The 17,228-nt window shown below is 43.7% G+C and overlaps 3 protein-coding genes across 5 annotated transcripts; 2 read left to right on the top strand and 1 right to left on the bottom strand.

Annotated features, from left to right (window-relative positions):
• Positions 1 to 1,059: 1,059 nt before the first annotated feature.
• Positions 1,060 to 3,140, top strand: tomm20b (translocase of outer mitochondrial membrane 20b). The gene is made up of 5 exons (XM_028973611.1): positions 1,060 to 1,326; positions 1,408 to 1,454; positions 1,881 to 1,962; positions 2,328 to 2,470; positions 2,619 to 3,140. Exons 1-5 carry the CDS (start codon positions 1,203 to 1,205, stop codon positions 2,661 to 2,663), a joined length of 441 nt encoding a protein of 146 aa, XP_028829444.1. The 5' UTR covers positions 1,060 to 1,202; the 3' UTR covers positions 2,664 to 3,140.
• A 140-nt stretch (positions 3,141 to 3,280) lies between these two features.
• rbm34 (RNA binding motif protein 34) lies at positions 3,281 to 7,714 on the bottom strand. The gene is made up of 11 exons (XM_028973610.1): positions 7,354 to 7,714; positions 7,114 to 7,252; positions 6,896 to 7,017; positions 5,440 to 5,650; positions 5,282 to 5,344; positions 5,152 to 5,195; positions 4,988 to 5,071; positions 4,843 to 4,906; positions 4,693 to 4,735; positions 4,478 to 4,596; positions 3,281 to 3,909 (listed from the first exon to the last, which is right to left on the bottom strand). Exons 1-11 carry the CDS (start codon positions 7,380 to 7,382, stop codon positions 3,544 to 3,546), a joined length of 1,284 nt encoding a protein of 427 aa, XP_028829443.1. The 5' UTR covers positions 7,383 to 7,714; the 3' UTR covers positions 3,281 to 3,543.
• Positions 7,707 to 15,980, top strand: tbce (tubulin folding cofactor E). 3 transcript variants are annotated; one of them, XM_028973608.1, is made up of 17 exons: positions 7,707 to 7,802; positions 9,640 to 9,818; positions 9,926 to 10,010; positions 10,096 to 10,272; positions 10,419 to 10,504; positions 10,793 to 10,892; positions 10,977 to 11,079; positions 11,247 to 11,323; positions 11,402 to 11,494; positions 11,610 to 11,674; positions 12,073 to 12,137; positions 12,227 to 12,379; positions 13,605 to 13,758; positions 14,239 to 14,307; positions 14,390 to 14,449; positions 14,744 to 14,835; positions 15,128 to 15,980. In XM_028973608.1, the coding sequence occupies exons 2-17, from the start codon at positions 9,698 to 9,700 to the stop codon at positions 15,224 to 15,226; spliced, it is 1,599 nt and encodes a 532-aa protein (XP_028829441.1). In that variant the 5' UTR covers positions 7,707 to 7,802; positions 9,640 to 9,697; the 3' UTR covers positions 15,227 to 15,980. The 3 variants fall into 3 exon arrangements, with proteins under 3 accessions (XP_028829441.1, XP_028829442.1, XP_028829440.1); XM_028973609.1 differs by lacking the exon at positions 7,707 to 7,802 and adding an exon at positions 9,146 to 9,206; XM_028973607.1 differs by lacking the exon at positions 7,707 to 7,802 and having other exon boundaries at positions 9,644 to 9,818; positions 9,926 to 10,272.
• Positions 15,981 to 17,228: the final 1,248 nt, after the last annotated feature.

Here is a 17,228-nt window from a genome sequence, read left to right as displayed (position 1 = left end):
TTGTGTTGCAGATGCAGCTCTGGCCAGGCCAGCTGTGAGCCACTAAGCCAAATGAGAGACAAGCGCGGCACAGATGAGATTATCTACACGCACAGACAGAGGGGCGTGCAAATTTGTATAAGCACGCATGAACAAATGCATGCATGTGCAAGCCCGTATGTATGAACCACGCCTTTGAACAGTAAACCCAAACAGAAGCCCAGCGAGGACCACCCACTCCACACAACAATGGTCCTTCCGGCACAAATCCAAAAGTGCGTCTGCGTGTCTGAGCTGGTCGGCCTCAATGGTGGCAGTCGGAAATCTACTCATGCCCTTTAATCTGCTCACGCTCTTCCCTGCATCCACGTCATCGGTCTCAGTGGCGAGTGGTGCTAGGCCGTACCCGGGCGGATATTTCACACAAGTCTCATTTCTTTCCTCCAGCTCTGTGAAGATGGTCTGGTGAACCATTGGTGGGCGCTGTGCGTGATGGAAACGTCCATCTCAGAGCATCGTCGGACGGCTCTGCAGAACTTGCCAGTGCCGCAAGCGTAGGGCTGTGATTCAGAAAGTTCTTTTTTATACATGCTGCAGGAGAGTGTGAGGGCGGCAGCATGCCGGCTTCGTCGGCTGAACGCTCTCCTCCTTTGTCTTAACCACAAACCAGGAAACGCCCACTATTCCATTTGACCTTGTTTGCTACTGTGGTCGGCGCGGACCGAACGGCGAAGGAGCAAAATGGCTCCTCTTGTTTGAACAAGTTGGAGTACAGACTTTCACTCCGAGATGTTCGGAACGTGCGAGGCCGTTTGGCGGTGAACTGCTACTGCCATCTAGCGGTGCCAGGTGGCAGTAGCAGTTCCGACGTCTGACTTGCGAACAGCGACGCGTTCCACGCGTTGTGGGGAAATACATCACATTCGGTGTATTTCGGGCCACGCTGTAAATACGGCCAAATACCTAAACTAGGAGCAAAGTAAAAGCCAGCAACCCTGCCGGAGTAAATAGTAAGAGTAGTGTGGGTTTATTTGTGCGGAAAGAACACGGGCACTTTTTTTCTGACTAGTCGTGCCCAGGGAAGACCTGTAGGGGGAAGCATTGCGCTTTGAGGCGGTCCCCTCCGCCATTGCGTCTGAAGGCCGAGAAGAAGTCGGGGAAGGAGGTGGAAGTGGAGCCCTGTCCCCGGTCCGTGTGAGTGTCATGCACCGTGTGTGACAGCCATGATGGGCAGCAGGAGCAGCACCATCGCCGCCGGCCTGTGCGCCGCCCTCCTCGTCGGCTACTGCGTGTACTTCGACAGGAAGCGGCGGAGCGACCCCGACTTCAGGAGCAAGCTGCGCGACCGTGAGGGCCAAACTCAACATGATTCCATTCGCGTCTTGCCGTGGGCTTCTAAACAGTGTCTTCTTTTAAACTCGTTTTTAGGGAGAAGAAGGCAGAAGGCTGCTCAGGAGAAGGCCGGGCTTTCAAGGGTGAGCGTCCTGTTGGAAGATTTGAGCGTTGAACGTCTGACCTTACATTTACATTTACAGCATTTATCAGACGCCCTTATCCAGAGCGACTTACAGTCAGTAGGTACAGGGACAGTCCACCCCTGGAGACACGTAGGGTTAAGTGTCTTGCTCAGGGACACCAGGGAAGTAAGTGGGATTTTAGTGGGACCAGTAACCTGGGTCTTCTGGTTCATAGGCATGTGTGCTACTACCACCTTCATGGCCTTGAACTTGGCGTGTAGGAGCGTATGAGTGGAATTATCGTGGGGAAACGTTCACCGACTAGTGGTTGTAAATACCCCCCCGGGTATTAGTGCTAGACAGTCAGGTGAAAATATCTCCAAAGCAGCAGGTTCTCCTGCAGATCTTCTGATCGTCTCTGCTTCTCTTTCTCCTCACGCTCAGCTGCCGGACCTGAAGGATGCTGAGGCAGTGCAGAAGTTCTTCCTTGAGGAGATCCAGTTGGGAGAGGAGTTGCTGTCTCAGGGTAACCACATGACAGACCTGCGAGGTCTGCGGCGGTGGCGGCCTGGCGGGTAAGGAAGCGGACCTGCGATCGAAAGGTTGCCGGTTCGAATCCCAAACCGTCAAGGTGCCGCTGAGCAAATCACTGTTCCCACATGGCTGCCCACTGCATGTGATGGTTAAATGCGGAGGACACATTTGGTGTGTGCACCATGTCTTGTGCTTCACAATGACAATCATTTCACTTTTGGCAGTGTTGTCATTAAACGTGATTTATTTTAGGTTTTCCCAGATAAAAAAAAATATGCAAGAGCCTTTCAATGCTCTCAGGAAACACCATAGTCCATCAACGACCTTTCCTTCCTGTCTCCTGTCCTGGATACCTAGGCGACTACGACAACGCTGTGGATCACCTGACCAATGCCATCGCTGTGTGCGGCCAGCCCCAACAGCTCCTGCAGGTGCTGCAGCAGACGCTGCCCCCACCGGTGTTCCAGATGCTCCTCACCAAGCTGCCGACCATCAGCCAGGTGAGCCATGCAGTGGCCGAGAAACGTGTGGAATGGCAATCGAAGCCTACTCTCCTAGTAATATAATGATTACTATGGCAACATCAACCTGTGTAATTCTTAGCTGCTTCTTTCCTTTGCAAAAATGTTTGTTTCTTCTGTCCTGCAGCGTATCGTCAGCGCTCAGATGTCACCCGATGATGATGTAGAATAAGGATGATGTGATATTCACTCAAACACAGTACATTTCAGTAAAATCACTCAACATTTGCACGTGGAGATTTCTGGAAATTTCATCTTCCAAGAGAAAAAGAAAAAAAAAAAAGTGCGAGAGGCACTACAATTTAGGTCTTTGTTTGGTACTATCAGACCCTGCTCCCAGTAACTTTATTTAAAGTGAGTAGCGTAGTAATGGGTGGGGTCACTTTCTCAAATGTCATAAGCAGAGATGTATGAAGCTGTGTTACAGAATCTGTATTATGCAACGTATGTCTTCCCATTGGGGACAAGCTCACAGATGTTTACATTTGTTTTAAGTTACATTCTTTACCATGGATGTTACAGAATTGAAACATCTGCCAGTGTTTAAGTTATTGTTTTAAGGTTACTTTTGTCATATTGGTGTGTTGATGGTTCAAGTTTTCCTTAAAAAAAAAAAAAAAAAAAGTAATAAAAAGGGTACAAATGTGAAGCTGTTTTCTTTTGGTGTGGTCTCTATGGTAGTAGGTGCTAGTGCTATTCACTGACCTAAAAGTGTAAAGGAATTGCATTCAGCACCAAACGTTTGTATCTGTAAAACAAAAAGGCATCAAAAACTTCCTATGCAATTAATTCAGGATGTTAATAGAAAGGTTTAATGAGCTCAAAGCTGACACTTTTTAAATGGAGGGAAAGAAACAATTGAATTAAAAAGTACAATAAGTTGACTTTTACAAGGCAGGTTGCATGTGGAGCATTAGCTCCCTCGATCAGTCCTTTCTTGCTTGTATGGAAAAAATTAGGTAAATCCAGACATAACTGGTGTAATATTAGTGAACACTAGTGAACCATGCCCTGTCTTGCAGAGCACTGGAGAAATCGGGCTCTTGGTGTTATTAAATGTGCACAGCCTGTTTCTTTTTCTTGCCCATTTTCTTTTTTTGTTGCAGTTTCTTTTTTTGCCCTTTCTTCGCTGTTGGGTCAGTCATTTCTCCTTTGAAGGAACCAGCTGTCATTTTCACAAACTTGCCTGGATTTTTCTGGAAAGGTCTGCCCCCAGCAGTTTTGTTTTGCCGGCCCCCTGCAGATCTTCCTTCGGATGCTCGCTTTCCAAACCCTTTTGTATTTTTCCCCTGTGGGCCTTTCTCTCCACCTGAATCGCTCTTCTGTTTCTGCTTCTTGACTGAACGCTTCACTCTGATCTTCCGCCCAAGCAGAGTGGAGCCGTCCAGTTTCAAAGCCAACTGCACAGCGTCGGCACTCTGAAAGAAGGAACATGCAATTACTGCGATATCAAATATGCAGAAAGAGGCCATAAGACCTAACCTGACATAAACTAAGAGAAGCACTGGGCATCAGCACGGCATGCCAGACTGAACTGGTACCCGATAGAGATGTCAGTCATTACCTTCCCCTGATTAGACTTTAAAGCTGCTCCTAAACTAACTGCCGAAATGACAAGAATAAAGCAGACCCAAGTCTAAATAAATACCAAATGAAATTTGTGCTCTATTAATATCAGCAATCTACCAGCAAAAATAGTGCTTGACCTTCACACCTTGTCTGGCTTCTGTACAAGAAAAGGCAGTTTGATCAATGGAACCATGAGAGTATTTCACTTTTAACTGTGATGTTGCAGTGTTTTCAGGTGGAGAATAGCAGATGAATATAAATCCATCAAATAACTGCACAGCTATATATACATGGAACAAGCAAATTGCTTTTTATTAGACATGAAAATCTTCCATGCTTTTCTAACACTAATATCATATGTTACACCATCTTGAAACGTTATTTCATAAACTGTTTCTGTTGGACTGTGCTGCTCACCACAAACAGGATGTAGCCAAATCCTTTACCCATCCCGCTTTCCTGATCTCTCACCAGCCTCACTGCTTCCACCGGACCACACTCCTGGAAATGCTCCCTCAACTGCAGGTCTGCAATTTCTGCAAAGGCACACAGAATTGCGATAAACTGATCAATCTGGACACCGCCAAGACAAATGTCAGATTCTATCTATTATGCCGCTGGAGATTACGTACCGTACGACAAATTCCCAATGAATATCGACCTCTTGTGATCATGCTGGTAGAAGAAGTAGAAAGAGTTCTTGCTGTTTGGGTTGCCCTCCTTCAACATTGATCAGCTAGCATTCATTAAAGAACCAACCACATTCAAGGAGAGGCTCTCACCATTGAGTGTTTGGAGACTCTGTCCACGCGGATGTGGTAGTTTTTCTGAACCTCCAGCCCATTCCTGTAGAAGTCCATAGGACCGTCATGCAAATGTCACCCTTTCAACCGAATGCACAATTCATGCAGCAACCCAGGTACCTACTTCTTCAATGCATTCACAGCCCCCTGCTCTTCCTTAAAAACCACATATGCATTTATACTTTGTGCTTTGGGATGAACCTTACGCCTAATGGAGAAATGAAATAAACCAAAATGAAATGACGAAAATTTACTGACACGGGTAAACAATAATAAACAAAAACCTACTGAATGGTGGCTACTTTTCGAGATAAAGTTGGATCTTCCCTCACCTGCAAGAGAACAGTTCAAGAAAGTCATATCACCATAAAACACATGCTACAATAACTTTAGAGAATGAAAAAAGAAAAAACGGTACCACTGAACGAAATCGAATAGACTCAATCAGGTCGCCCTGATCCCTGAAGAGAATCTGTAATGCCTAATTTAAAAAACAAAGAAATAAAGAAGCCTTAGTGTTCTACTGGTTCAGGAGGAAGAAGGTAAAAAAATGCAAATCAAGCACTGGATAAATACCTTTTTTGTGTAACTGACTGGCAAGTTGCCGACAAAAACAGTCCTCTTCATCTTAACTCTTTCCTCTGCCATGTCTTTAAAGGTTCTCACTCTTTTTGAATGTCTCCCCTTATTATCTTCTGGGCAATCATCTTCAGTCTGTAATACCTTTCTTTTCTTTGAGTTCTTTTTCACCTGGTCATCTTCATCTGCATTTTGCAAGCTGCTCTCTCTGTTCATGGAGGAGAAAAACTCACATATTTGCTTTGTTTTCCCTCAGGGTGATGGGTTAAATGCAGAGGACAAATTTCACTGTGTGCACCGTGTGCTGTGCTGCTGTGTATCACATGTGACAATCACTTCACTTTCACTTGAAAGTATGAGCATGTGAGCATAATTGTATATGAGGGTTTGCATGTCATACTTAGGTTTCATGGGAAAATCCTACATGTGTGTAGTAAACCATGCAGTGACTGCATGAACCGAAAACACAGTAATCAGGGCCAATCTGCCAGTCAATACAGTCACATGGAAAAAAATGCCTTTCTAGAAGATACAGGGTATTTGTTAACATCTTACCAGTTACAAATGTCCATGCATTAGAGAGACAGCTTGATTCGAGGCTTTTTTATTTTTATAAGGTCATGCTCTGTGAACTGAACATGAACCTGTGATTAGGTGTGACCTTTGTAGATTAGTGTGCAGTTATGTGGACGACTACGCCATAACACCACAATGTGGAAAGTCGCTAAATTATCTGTGGAATTTGCACACAACATTAGCAGGGAATATTAAATGTTTTTGGAGTACGAATGCAGGGACACTCAAAATTGCAAGAAGCAATATGCTGTTTCTAAGTGTTCTTACATCTGCAGGTTTAAAGGTCCCCTGTTATGATTTTTTTTTTTTTTTTGCTTTTATATCGGTCTTAGCGGTATCCTAATACTGTATCTGAAATCTCTCTCCAAAATTCAGCCTTGGTGCAGAATTACAGCCATTTTTAACCAGTCACACAATGAGATTTCCCCAGGACTTGCAGTTTCAGTGTGTGTTGCTTTAAATGCTAATGAACCTTTTGAATACATGCAGTTTATTTGACCCATACAATCTCAGCCTTTCATGTCCCCTATTATGAAAATTTCACTGTGAGATTAATGAGGAGAAGAGCAGCCTATAGAAGGTGAGTGGGCGTTTGTGGATCAGACCGCCTTTCTGCTCTCTGAATGCTTTATACATACCACCATTTCTAGCCACTGCAGGACTATAGACAGGCTAGGGAAACTCATATTAAATGTTAAATAATCTCACAGTGAAATTTTCATAATAGGGGACATGAAAGGCTGAGATTGTATGGGTCAAATAAACTGCATGTATTCAAATACTTTGCTACATTAATGTAATACATAAAAAAAATCAACATCTAAAATGGAGTATAACTCATTTTGAAAAATATATGTGTTCTTCAGAAGTCACTGACCTGCCCTCAAGCTTTAATTGTGCAGCAGATTTCAGCTTCTGGTCTTTCTTTTGTTCGGAGAGGTTTTTACTACATTTTCCTCGAGCAGCTTCATCCTTGGATGCTGTGGGTTTCGGCTCAAGCTAAGTGCAAAACAACTCAGAATAAAACATCTGTAGACAAAGTTCCAGTGTATGTGCTCTTTACAGCCACACGTGTAAGAAGCAGGCAGGACGGACCTTTGGTGCTGGAACGTAGAGCAGGGCGCCGGGTGAAGGAGCGGTGGGAAATAACGCCGACAAGCATCCCGAGCCGCGGGAGGACTTCTGGGGGAACAAGCTGCCCGACACCTGGCCCACTACGTACTCCGCCGCGTTACTGTTGGAAGAAGCGGCCGGGTCCGATTAACACAACTAACCAAACACCGACGCGCTATAGTCGTGCAAAGGAAGAACAATAAGAAAAAACAAACTAACTACCTCTCCTGTTTGGCGGTTTTCGTTTTCATTGTGTCGATATCGACGTTTCTCTTCTAAAGCCCCAGAGGACGGTCTGTCACACGACGCTCATTCCAACGTGTTCAGTTAAACACTCGTAAACACACGTTGTCCCGGTGGTCCGGCGATGTAATGATTCCCCCAGGGAACAAGTGTTAAATGGCGCCGTTCCTGCAAACCGCCACTGCGGGCGAAGCGTACCGACGCCTCAGAACGACGTAAAACGATCCCACGTGAACTATACACTGCGACGGCCTGTGTAATTAATAAAGCACCCGGTGCAGTTCTGTTTAAAAGCACGTCTGTAAGCCGAGTGTACGTTTACAGTGTCGCTCGCAGCGCCACTTCCGGTTTCCGGTGGTGGGCGTGGACTGAGTGGAAGGTGATGCGCCAAAAACGTTAAAAACGCGTCTGGCCGAACAACACGCTGGGTGAGTTGATGTTCGTAGGCAGTTTATGTAGCACGGGAAGCATTTTCTTCTACTTCTTTTGCGTTATTGCGCTAAGTTGCTATGTCTGTACTGTTATGTTGCTCATTCTCTTGAAGACCCAGGCACTCATTTTATTTGTCCCCTTGTAAGGTCTTACAATCACGTACAGTTTGTGCAGTCTGTATAAGTCCTACGGCGCCTTGCTTTCTAGTTTTTTTGTAGTTGTGCCTAAAATAGCATATGCACTTTTCTCAAATGAACTCAACAACTGCATCATTTCATGGCAAAAACAGAAGTAAATGATCGTATTGATAGTAATATTGTTTCTTCAACACGAGGACCCAAACGTAGCAATGTTTTCTCCCAATTTACTTCAGAAAGCTCAGTGCGGTTTTAGGCTAAATACATTTTGCTCCGAATTGGGCCCTGTGGTTGTCAAGAGATGGTGAGGTGGATGATCAGACAGTAGAGCTGGTAGGTGACCGCTCAGAAAGTCACACTCTTGTTTCTGTAGTGTCCTCGGTTCGATGCCGGGCAGAAACAGACTCCTTTCTTGGGGCAGTGGTGGTCTAGCTGGTGAAAAAGAAGTTTATCATTGTGAAACACTGTGGCACAGCACACGGCCCACAACAAAATGTGTCCTCTGCTTTTAACAATCACCCTTGGTTAGCAGTGGGCAGCCATGACAGGCACCTGGGGAGAGGTGTGTGGGGACGGTGCTTTGCTCAGTGACACCTCAGTGGCACCTTGGTGGCTCGGGATTCGAACCGGCAACCTTCTGATTACGGGTCAGTTTCCTTGTAGGCTGGCACAAGGGCAGGCATAGGCATTCAACAAAAACCCAAACTTCAACACAGGATAAACAACCAGGAGAGAGATGACAGTGACAAGACCGGACACAACGGAGAGTCACTTCTACATTTAAGTACATGTCCTGTCACTCGATGCCATGGCTGCCAGAGCCCATCCCAGGACAGTGGGTGCATGGCAGAGACTCGCTGAGGATGGGGTGCCAGCCCACCTCAAGGCACACATACACCATTCGCTCACACACTCACACTACAGTCAATCCATCTTTACTTAACTTTACTTTGCAGACACTTTTATCCAAAGCGACTTACAGGAGGAAGACGGCAGCAATATATATATAGTATTATTTTGTGCAGTGTGTACGCATGTGTAAGTGTTAGATTTGTCTGAAATACTTTTTGAATAAGCGGGTTTTCAACTGCTTCTTAAAGGTGGTGGTAGTCTCGGCTAGTCGAATGGAGGAGAGCAGGTTGTTCCACCAGCCAGGGACAAACAAAGGAGATATAGGAGGGTGCAGTTCCATTTACAACCCTGTAGGCGAGCATCAAGGATTTGAACTCAATGCGAGCAGCTACCGGGAGCCAGTGGAGAGAGGTGAGAAGAGGTGTAACATGGGCGTATTTTGGCTGATTGAAGATGAGACGGGCTGCCATATTTTGGATCATCTGGAGTGGTTTTATGGTGATCCATCTAGTATACATGCCTTTGTGGAACCTGGAGGAAAGCCGCGCCAACACAGGGAGGACATGCAAACACCAAATAGTTCAGGGCCGAGATTCCAACTCACAACCTTGGAGAACAACAGATGAAAAATAAATAAATTTTTTGCCTTGGATACATTTTAGACACTGAAATCTGTCCTGTGTTTGCCTGCGTCTTATGACTATGCCAAGCTTCCTTACAGTTTATAACACAAACTGTTGTTACCACTATTAGCATCTAGAGAGCATTGTTGTTTTACTTGATGGGATAATATAGCTGTGTGGCAATTCTAAATTAACTGCAGCAACTGTATTGTGGCCCATAGCCCCAACTGAAGCTGCCCTACCCACAGTGTTCAAGTCCTGATTCACAAGGACACACACATGCAACTCCAAGAAACTGCCATGGCTGAGGGGGTCCCTGCAGACGCTGTGGGTAGACGAGTACAGTGTGATGGAGAACGAGCCACAGTGCGCTACGTTGGGGAGGTTCCGCCTACGCAAGGTCAGCGATGTGACTCTCGTGAAAGCGCAAGTTTGATTTTTTTTTTTTTCCCAACTATTTTCTAAAGATCACATTTGTCCTCCCATATTCATGAACGATAAATGCAGGTCCGTGGCTCGGTGTGGAGTGGGACGAGCCAGGAAGAGGCAAACATGATGGCAGTCATGGAGGGGTGCAGTACTTCACCTGCAGGTATGTCGACATCATATAAAAAGCGGAGTGCCCGGACACGCAGGGCTGCCAAGTTAGGCAGTCGTTTCATGTGCGTCACCGCCAGGCACCCCACAAGCGGTTCCTTCGTGAGGCCTCAGAAGGTCAGCTTTGGTGTGGACTACCTGACAGCAGTGATGAAGCGCTACCAAGGTGACCTGGAGGAGGTCATGAATGAGGAGATTACAATTTCTAGGAAGACGATTGAGTGGAAGGGTGTTGGAAAAGTGTTACAAAAACAGAGGTGGGAGAAACGTTTGTATCTTAGTCCAGTGAATCTTTGTCCACTTTAATAATCATAATGCTGTTGCGAGCTGTTTATCAATGTGCAATAGATAACTTTTTTCGTGTGCAATGTTTCTCCTCATCAATATATGTGGATTTAAACAGGGCAGAGAAGCTCACAGTGGTCTCTCTAGAACATTGTGAAGTTTGTGGGGCAGGGGCTGACCATGAAATCCAGAAGGCTACTCCTCGTATCCTTTGCTATTAGGTGCAGTGTGTCAGATCCAGACCATATAGTGAGGCAGCAGCGCAACCAATTAATATATATATATAAAAAAATTTTGTCTCCAGGGACCGTCTTTTGGTTTACGGAACGATGGCAAATTCATCAAAGTTGTAGTGAGGGCTGTTGCCTTGGGAGCAGATTGGGTGGGGTTTGTATTTACACACATAATGCTCATGTAGTTTTAAATTATTTATCACCATGTCATTAATTTATTTTAAAAGATGAATGGATCTTTAACCACAGTTGCTTTCAGATGTTATACATCTTGATCTTACTGGAAATTTGCTAAGCTCTTGGGTCACAGTGGCAGCCATTACAGAACAACTGGAGGAGCTAAAACATTTACTGCTTTGGTGAGTTCATCCATCTGTCCAGCTAGCCATGCAGTCACCCAATCGTCCAAAAATTCTTCTGAATTCCATTTGTTCTGACTTCAGTTATAACAGGTTGTCTCCGCCCCCTGAACCCTTGTCTCTGACCCATGCCTTCACCAATCTCTGCATTTTATCTCTCAAGAGTTGTGCACTTACTTGGCCTCAGGTATGTTCACAAGAATATATGTATGAGATTACAGTTAAAAAAAAATTGCAACCAGTTGATTCCATGTAAATCTACACTGGAAAAAGGACAAGTACCCTATTTTATGACTGTAGCCTGTTCACTGCAGTGATGGTCGACAAGTGATCGTCAGTGTGCATGTTGTACAGGTGCTGCAGTGCGCCCCCATGTGGCCACATCTGGAGGAACTCTATCTAGATAGCAACAACATCTCTGATTTGCACAGGTACGATCAGTTGTTTCCAACACACACATACGTTGAAGCCTCTGCATTACTTGATTTTTTCTCTCTTTTTTTTTGTAGGCCAGACAATGTCCTCCAGTCTTTAACCATCCTTCACCTGTCAAACAACCCACTTGATTCAGAAAGTTTGGTACAGATTGCAGAGCTTTCGAGGCAATTCAAAACTCTCTAATGTAGCATTCATACTTTTATTTATTTATTTATTTATTTGTTTTACGTTGTTCTTGTTTTTTTTTTACTTTTTTTTTTTTTTTGTCTGAAATGTTAGATTGGAGGAATTGAACCTTGCCAGTACCGGGCTGTCCACAATTCAGTTTAGTGATGTTCCACCAGGTAAACTTTTACACACTATATGAAGTGAAAGTGATTAATTGTTATATGTGAGATACCACAGCACAGTGAATTGTGGTCTCTGCATTTAACCGTCATCCTTAGTGAGCAGCGGGCAGCCATGAAAGGCGACCAAATAGCAGTGTGTGGGGACGGTGCATTGCTCAGTGGCAACTTGGTGGTTTGGTATTCGAACTGGCAACCTTCCGATTATGGGTCTGCTTCCTTACCCCTAGGCCACCACTGCCCCAACAGCTGAGTTGCATTGGCAACTTATACTGTATTATAGGATTAACATAATATGTGGGGCATTCTGTTATTTGCTAGGATTTATTATGAATACTAATGCAGTACTGTATTATTATTACTATTATTATGGTGGTAATATTAATATTTTTCAGGCTCTAAGACAGCCATGTTCCCATCACTGCGAAATCTTTCCATTGCTGACAACAAGGTTTCAGAGGTGAAATGTAGCCTTTTGTAAAGCTTTCTGTCGATACTTATTTAGACCCCCAAAAATAAATGTGTTTCCTTATCTCTTCCTGTTTAAAGTGGTGGGTAATAAATGAGCTGGATAAACTCAAGTCTCTGGTCCGGTTATCCTGTCAGAGGAACCCTGTGATGGAATGGGGAAACAACCCGGCCACTGCCATACAGTTTCTCATCGCACGCGTGGCTCAGCTGAAGTTCCTGTGCTCCTGTGAGGTGGGTGGTGGGGGAGGTGTGTGTGTACGTGTGTGAAGCAGAAAGTCTAGGATTGACATTATATATACCTGCATCATAGTGTGAAAGAATAGTATTGCTGAGTGTGTTAAATGAGCAGTATTTACAGTGCATCCGGAAAGTATTCACAGCCCATCAGGGGTGTTAAAATTAGTTGTACAATCGATGCATCACAATGCAGACGTGGACAATCCTGCATCGATACAGTGCAGAAAATAATTTACTGTCATAATGACGCTTGGTGATTTTCAGGCTGCGGCAAAACATTTTCATCAAAAAATAGTCCCATAGTGGCTGCCTGATCAGAGTACAGCACCACTGCGTGCCACTCGCCGGCCTTGTCAAATTAACACAGTTCAACTTGGAAAAACACACACATCAGTCTTATCTTACATTTGCATTTACGGCATTTATCAGACGCCCTTATCCAGAGCGACTTAAAATCAGTAGTTACAGGGGACAGTCCCCCCTGAAGCAAATTTAGGGTTAAGTGTCTTGTTCAGGGACACAATGGTAGTAAGTGGGATTTGAACCTGGGTCTTCTGGTTCATAGGTGAGTGAATTACCCACTAGGCTTCTACCATCCTATCTCTGAGTGTCCAGAGTTCTACAACACAGCTTTAGCGTCTTGCGGGAATTTAGTAAACCACGCTTATTTTTCAAGCCTTGCGGTGAGCGCAGCGCATGCAGTGTTCGTTCTGAAAATGGCTTTAGATTTGTTCAAATAAGCGGAAAAAGTGTCACAGAAAAACTGTCGGCATTCAGTCCGCACTCACCTGATGCCGCTGATGTCTGAACCAGGCATTTTTTGTGACATTCGTGGCATCACATGAGTTCAGACTGAATGCCGACAGTTTTTCTGCTCATTGAAGCAAATCAAAGTGTCCACACGGGGGAAGGAGACCTTAACTCTTGTATTTGAAAACATTATATGAAGTAATGTAGAAAATGTAAAATTTATAGAATGCATCGATAATCAAGGCATTAATAATTGTATCAAACTGTGAGACCAGTGAATCTTCACACCTTTACAGCGGATGACCCCCTTAATGACAACGTGAAAAAAAAGTTTATTTGAGATTTTGGTAAACGTACTACAAAAATTTAAAAGGAACCGCAAAAAAAGTTTCGGAAAGCCCCATTATTCCATTGTACTTGCTTTGTGCATGATTGCATTAGAACACTGCCCCTTTGAAACTTCACCCAGATTCAACCAGAAGAACGGAGAGGTGCGGAGCTTGACTACTGCAAGATGTTTGCAGCAGAGTGGTTAGAAAATGGAGGGCAACGGGACCTGGAGAAGAGCCATCCCAGTGCGGAGTTTACCACACAACACCCACGCTATGAGACTCTAATACAGAGTGAGTGCTGCTTATGATCAAGCCCACAAACAAAATTCATTAAGATGATGAGAAGCTCTGTTTTATTGTTGAGGGTATGGGAGAAAAATGCATCCTGTTTATCTATCCTGTATCACCCTACTATCATTAGCATTATTGATCTTGACATCACAACTTTTGTAAGAATTACAACCTTTGATTTAGGTTATGAGTTGTTGTGACGTTCAAACCTCTGATTTCTACACAAGACTAATTCTGCTTTAGTTTAAAAAAAAAAAAACTTTATCCTGCCAATATACCATGATGCTACCATCAAATTTGTCATTTGTCATTGCATAACAGAATCTAGATACTGCTTCATGAATTTCTCATACTATTGGATCTTGCATATTTTGCACATATAGTTTGAGGTTCTGTAAAAATTAGAAAATTAACTTCAGAACATGAACGCACTGGAACTGTTGCTGAGCACAATGCAATTCTGTCTTTCTGGCACTCAAGAATATGGAGCACCTGAAGATGGAGAGCTGAAGAAGCAAAAACCATTCGCTCTCAAAAATCAGCTTTTGAGTAAGTATTTACCTCCTTCCAGATGCATTACTTTGGTTATTTATTTTAAAATGTGACTGAAAATACATTTTGATCTTTCCAGCCCTAACATTTGTTTGCCCAGATGAGGAGGACAGGCAACCCGTAGAAAAGAAACTTCCAGGTAACTCTTTGGTTGGCACTACCAAAATACATAGGGCTGGGTGGTTATAGGTTCGATGATCACAATAAAATTCAGCTCTACCTCAGTGATCAGCTTTGGGCATCTTTCACAAGCATGATAAAAATGACAGAAGTGTATTTTGTGTGTTTATTTATTTTTATCGATATAAAAAAAATATAGTATATCATGATCAATTTGTTTGCCCTATCGCCCTGCCCTAGACATTTATACATACAATTTTGAAAAATGAATCATTTTTTATATTTGAATATTAAATTATACATTTTTTCTCAGGGTCTATGATTGTGCAGAAAGTGAAGGGTCTTCTGTACAGACTGTTGAAGCTTCCGGCCTCTGAGCTGAGACTTTCATACGTCAGTTCAAAGGTGCTGCTGATTTACACTTGCACAGACTACTGCTTTAGTACTCTCACCACTTGTAACGTACAAACCACTTAAGCACACGTACCAGATAACCACCAGCCTCAACCCGCTCAACATGAACTATAATGCTGTAGCCAGTGTACTACACAGGAATTAGCAGACCACCTGTAACACTAAAACAAAACAGAACATACAGGAAATACTCACAACCAACACGTTTTCCCCATGAAAGACAAGTCAGGGCTTTGAGCTTGACAGTGTCTTTGTCTTTATTTTCTGTTTATCTTTCCAACAGATGGAGGGCAAAGAGATTGTGATCAACAATGACCTGAAACCATTGGATTTTTTCTCCATAGAGGATGGGGACCAGGTCCTAGTACGTTGGACCTGTTAGGAGATCTCCTTTCCATGGATTGCTATTGGCTTAATTTAATCTTTACAAAAACTTGTGTAAAAGCAAAATGCTAAAAAAAAATCATCTCTGCTAACTATTTACAATCTGTTGAAATGAATAAATGACATGGATAAATTTGAATGCATTTGGAAACAAAAATATATAGATTAATTTGTCATCCAGTCTATGCTTTCGTTTGCCCCCTGAAGTGAAATCTCATAGAAATTGATTTACTGAAATAATTTGGCGAATTTTTTGTGTATGCGATTGGAATTAGCAGAACCGCTAAATTCTGTACTCGGTGGTGGGCGTGTTCTGAGAGTGGAAGTTCTCCTTTTACTAAAAATATCTCAGGAATAGTCTAGTGAGGAGGGGTATGTTCCTACATTATTTGTAAATCAAAATTAGACAATAATGCAAAATTATGCGATTTACATTATGAGTTCATGGACTGAAACAATATATTTTGTCATTCTCCAATGTACTAAACTGAGAGTGGTTGAGTCTCACTTCAGTTTGTTAACCCTTCCTGGCCTGGAGTCGGGTGTGCAGAGTGGAGCTGGAATTTAATTTCTAACGTTTCAGTCGGGTCGAGCTTGCGTGGTAAATTATCAGTCAACAAACACAAATGTCCGGTCTATAGTACCTACCCTTTCCGTATGATTCGCTGCTTGTAAATTGGTTGCTCATTGATTTGTTTTTCGCATGTTGAAAATAAGTGTATTAAAGTGTTTTTGATAAAATGTTAATTTGATTTGCAAATCTTGGCCATGTTTGTCAGGTGATGATGACCGCATATACAACATATGTAAAACTCTGGGCCGAACTTAAGGTTACGACCATAACACCAGCTCTCTGATAGGATGAATGAGGCATCTCAATATGTGAACACGCCCTTTTGCGTCGTTCCTCAGAAGCAGTTCCTCTCCCAATACCCCAGTCCTGACGGCAACTCTGCATCACTGCTTCAGGCTAAATAAGCACACTTCTTCCTCGCTCTCGGAAAGGTGGGTGATACACATTCCGCAGGTGGACAGCGCATGTAGCTGGATTGGACACGGCAGCCTGCAGGTGTGATATTCTCGCCCATCCAAGGCACAGCCACAACATGAACAGCTCTAATGTCCTGAAGGCTGCGGCCCTCTCTACATAACAGCGCAACACCCAGATCAGGCAAAGAAATCACTCCTCCAACACAGAGCTGTTGTCCAACGCGTATCCAAAGGTGTTCCCTGTGTCCTGTGTTTCCACACACACAGCTGTGTGTAAAGTGTGTATCTGTGCATCTTCCAACAACAACAACAAATTTTTTTCTTATATAGCCCAAAATCACATACAGTATGTCTGGGCTTTGACAGGCCCTACAGTTGACACCCCCACGCTTGACCCTTCTGCACGCAAGGAAAAACTCTACACAAAAAAGAGAAAAGAGAGAGAAAAAAGAAAGGAAGAAACCTTAGGAAGGATTGATACAGAGAGGGATGCCCTTCCAGGGTAGAATGAGCCTGCAAATGGTGTCAGTGCAGGGTTTGTGATGATTTGTCCAATAAGAGAAAAAGTCCTGCAGTTGTAGAAGTGGAGAAGTCCAAAGTGTAGTCCAGTGTCATGGTGTACATTACATGTCCATTATGATACTACTGGTCCATTTGAAAATCCCTAAATCTTTAGTTGTTACGATGGTGGTGGCTTTGGTGACCCTCTAGTTCGTTTCATCGTTTAGCAGTTGTCAGGAACCAGGATTAATCTGCTGGTCTCTTCACTGGAGTCTGCAAGTAGTCTGTGCGTTTGATTCAGTATTCCGGAGAGAACAAACAAGCAGCGGCAGACGGTGGCATTGTACGACTGGTACTGAAATATGTGGTTATAATGGTATATTTGTGCAACAGTGGCCCGGTACCCTAACTAGGACAGCCTAACTAAGGTGAATTTAACAATGTCTGTGCTTAACAGGGGGACTGTATATAAAGTGGACTTAATAATTGACACTGTATCAGGACAGGAG

This window comes from Denticeps clupeoides, chromosome 3, assembly GCF_900700375.1.
Source record: "Denticeps clupeoides chromosome 3, fDenClu1.1, whole genome shotgun sequence".
Classification (NCBI taxonomy): domain Eukaryota; kingdom Metazoa; phylum Chordata; class Actinopteri; order Clupeiformes; family Denticipitidae; genus Denticeps; species Denticeps clupeoides.
This window is presented reverse-complemented; position numbering and strand designations above follow the sequence as displayed.

What these genes read in the sequence shown, in the direction of transcription:
- tomm20b (XM_028973611.1), top strand. Translation starts at nt 1,203, where the DNA reads ATGATGGGCAGCAGGAGCAGCACCATCGCCGCCGGCCTGTGCGCCGCC. An exon ending in CAGGAGCAAGCTGCGCGACC is followed by an intron (nt 1,327 to 1,407) that starts GTGAGGGCCAAA and finishes ACTCGTTTTTAG; the next exon opens with GGAGAAGAAGGCAGAAGGCT. An exon ending in AGAGGAGTTGCTGTCTCAGG is followed by an intron (nt 1,963 to 2,327) that starts GTAACCACATGA and finishes CTGGATACCTAG; the next exon opens with GCGACTACGACAACGCTGTG.
- rbm34 (XM_028973610.1), bottom strand. Translation starts at nt 7,382, where the DNA reads ATGAAAACGAAAACCGCCAAACAGGAGAG. An exon ending in CAGTCAGTTACACAAAAAAG is followed by an intron (nt 5,345 to 5,439) that starts GTATTTATCCAG and finishes TTTTTAAATTAG; the next exon opens with GCATTACAGATTCTCTTCAG. An exon ending in GCTGTGAATGCATTGAAGAA is followed by an intron (nt 4,907 to 4,987) that starts GTAGGTACCTGG and finishes GGACTTCTACAG; the next exon opens with GAATGGGCTGGAGGTTCAGA.
- tbce (XM_028973607.1), top strand. Translation starts at nt 9,768, where the DNA reads ATGGAGAACGAGCCACAGTGCGCTACGTTGGGGAGGTTCCGCCTACGC. An exon ending in GGAGGTTCCGCCTACGCAAG is followed by an intron (nt 9,819 to 9,925) that starts GTCAGCGATGTG and finishes CGATAAATGCAG; the next exon opens with GTCCGTGGCTCGGTGTGGAG. An exon ending in AAAGTGTTACAAAAACAGAG is followed by an intron (nt 10,273 to 10,418) that starts GTGGGAGAAACG and finishes GGATTTAAACAG; the next exon opens with GGCAGAGAAGCTCACAGTGG.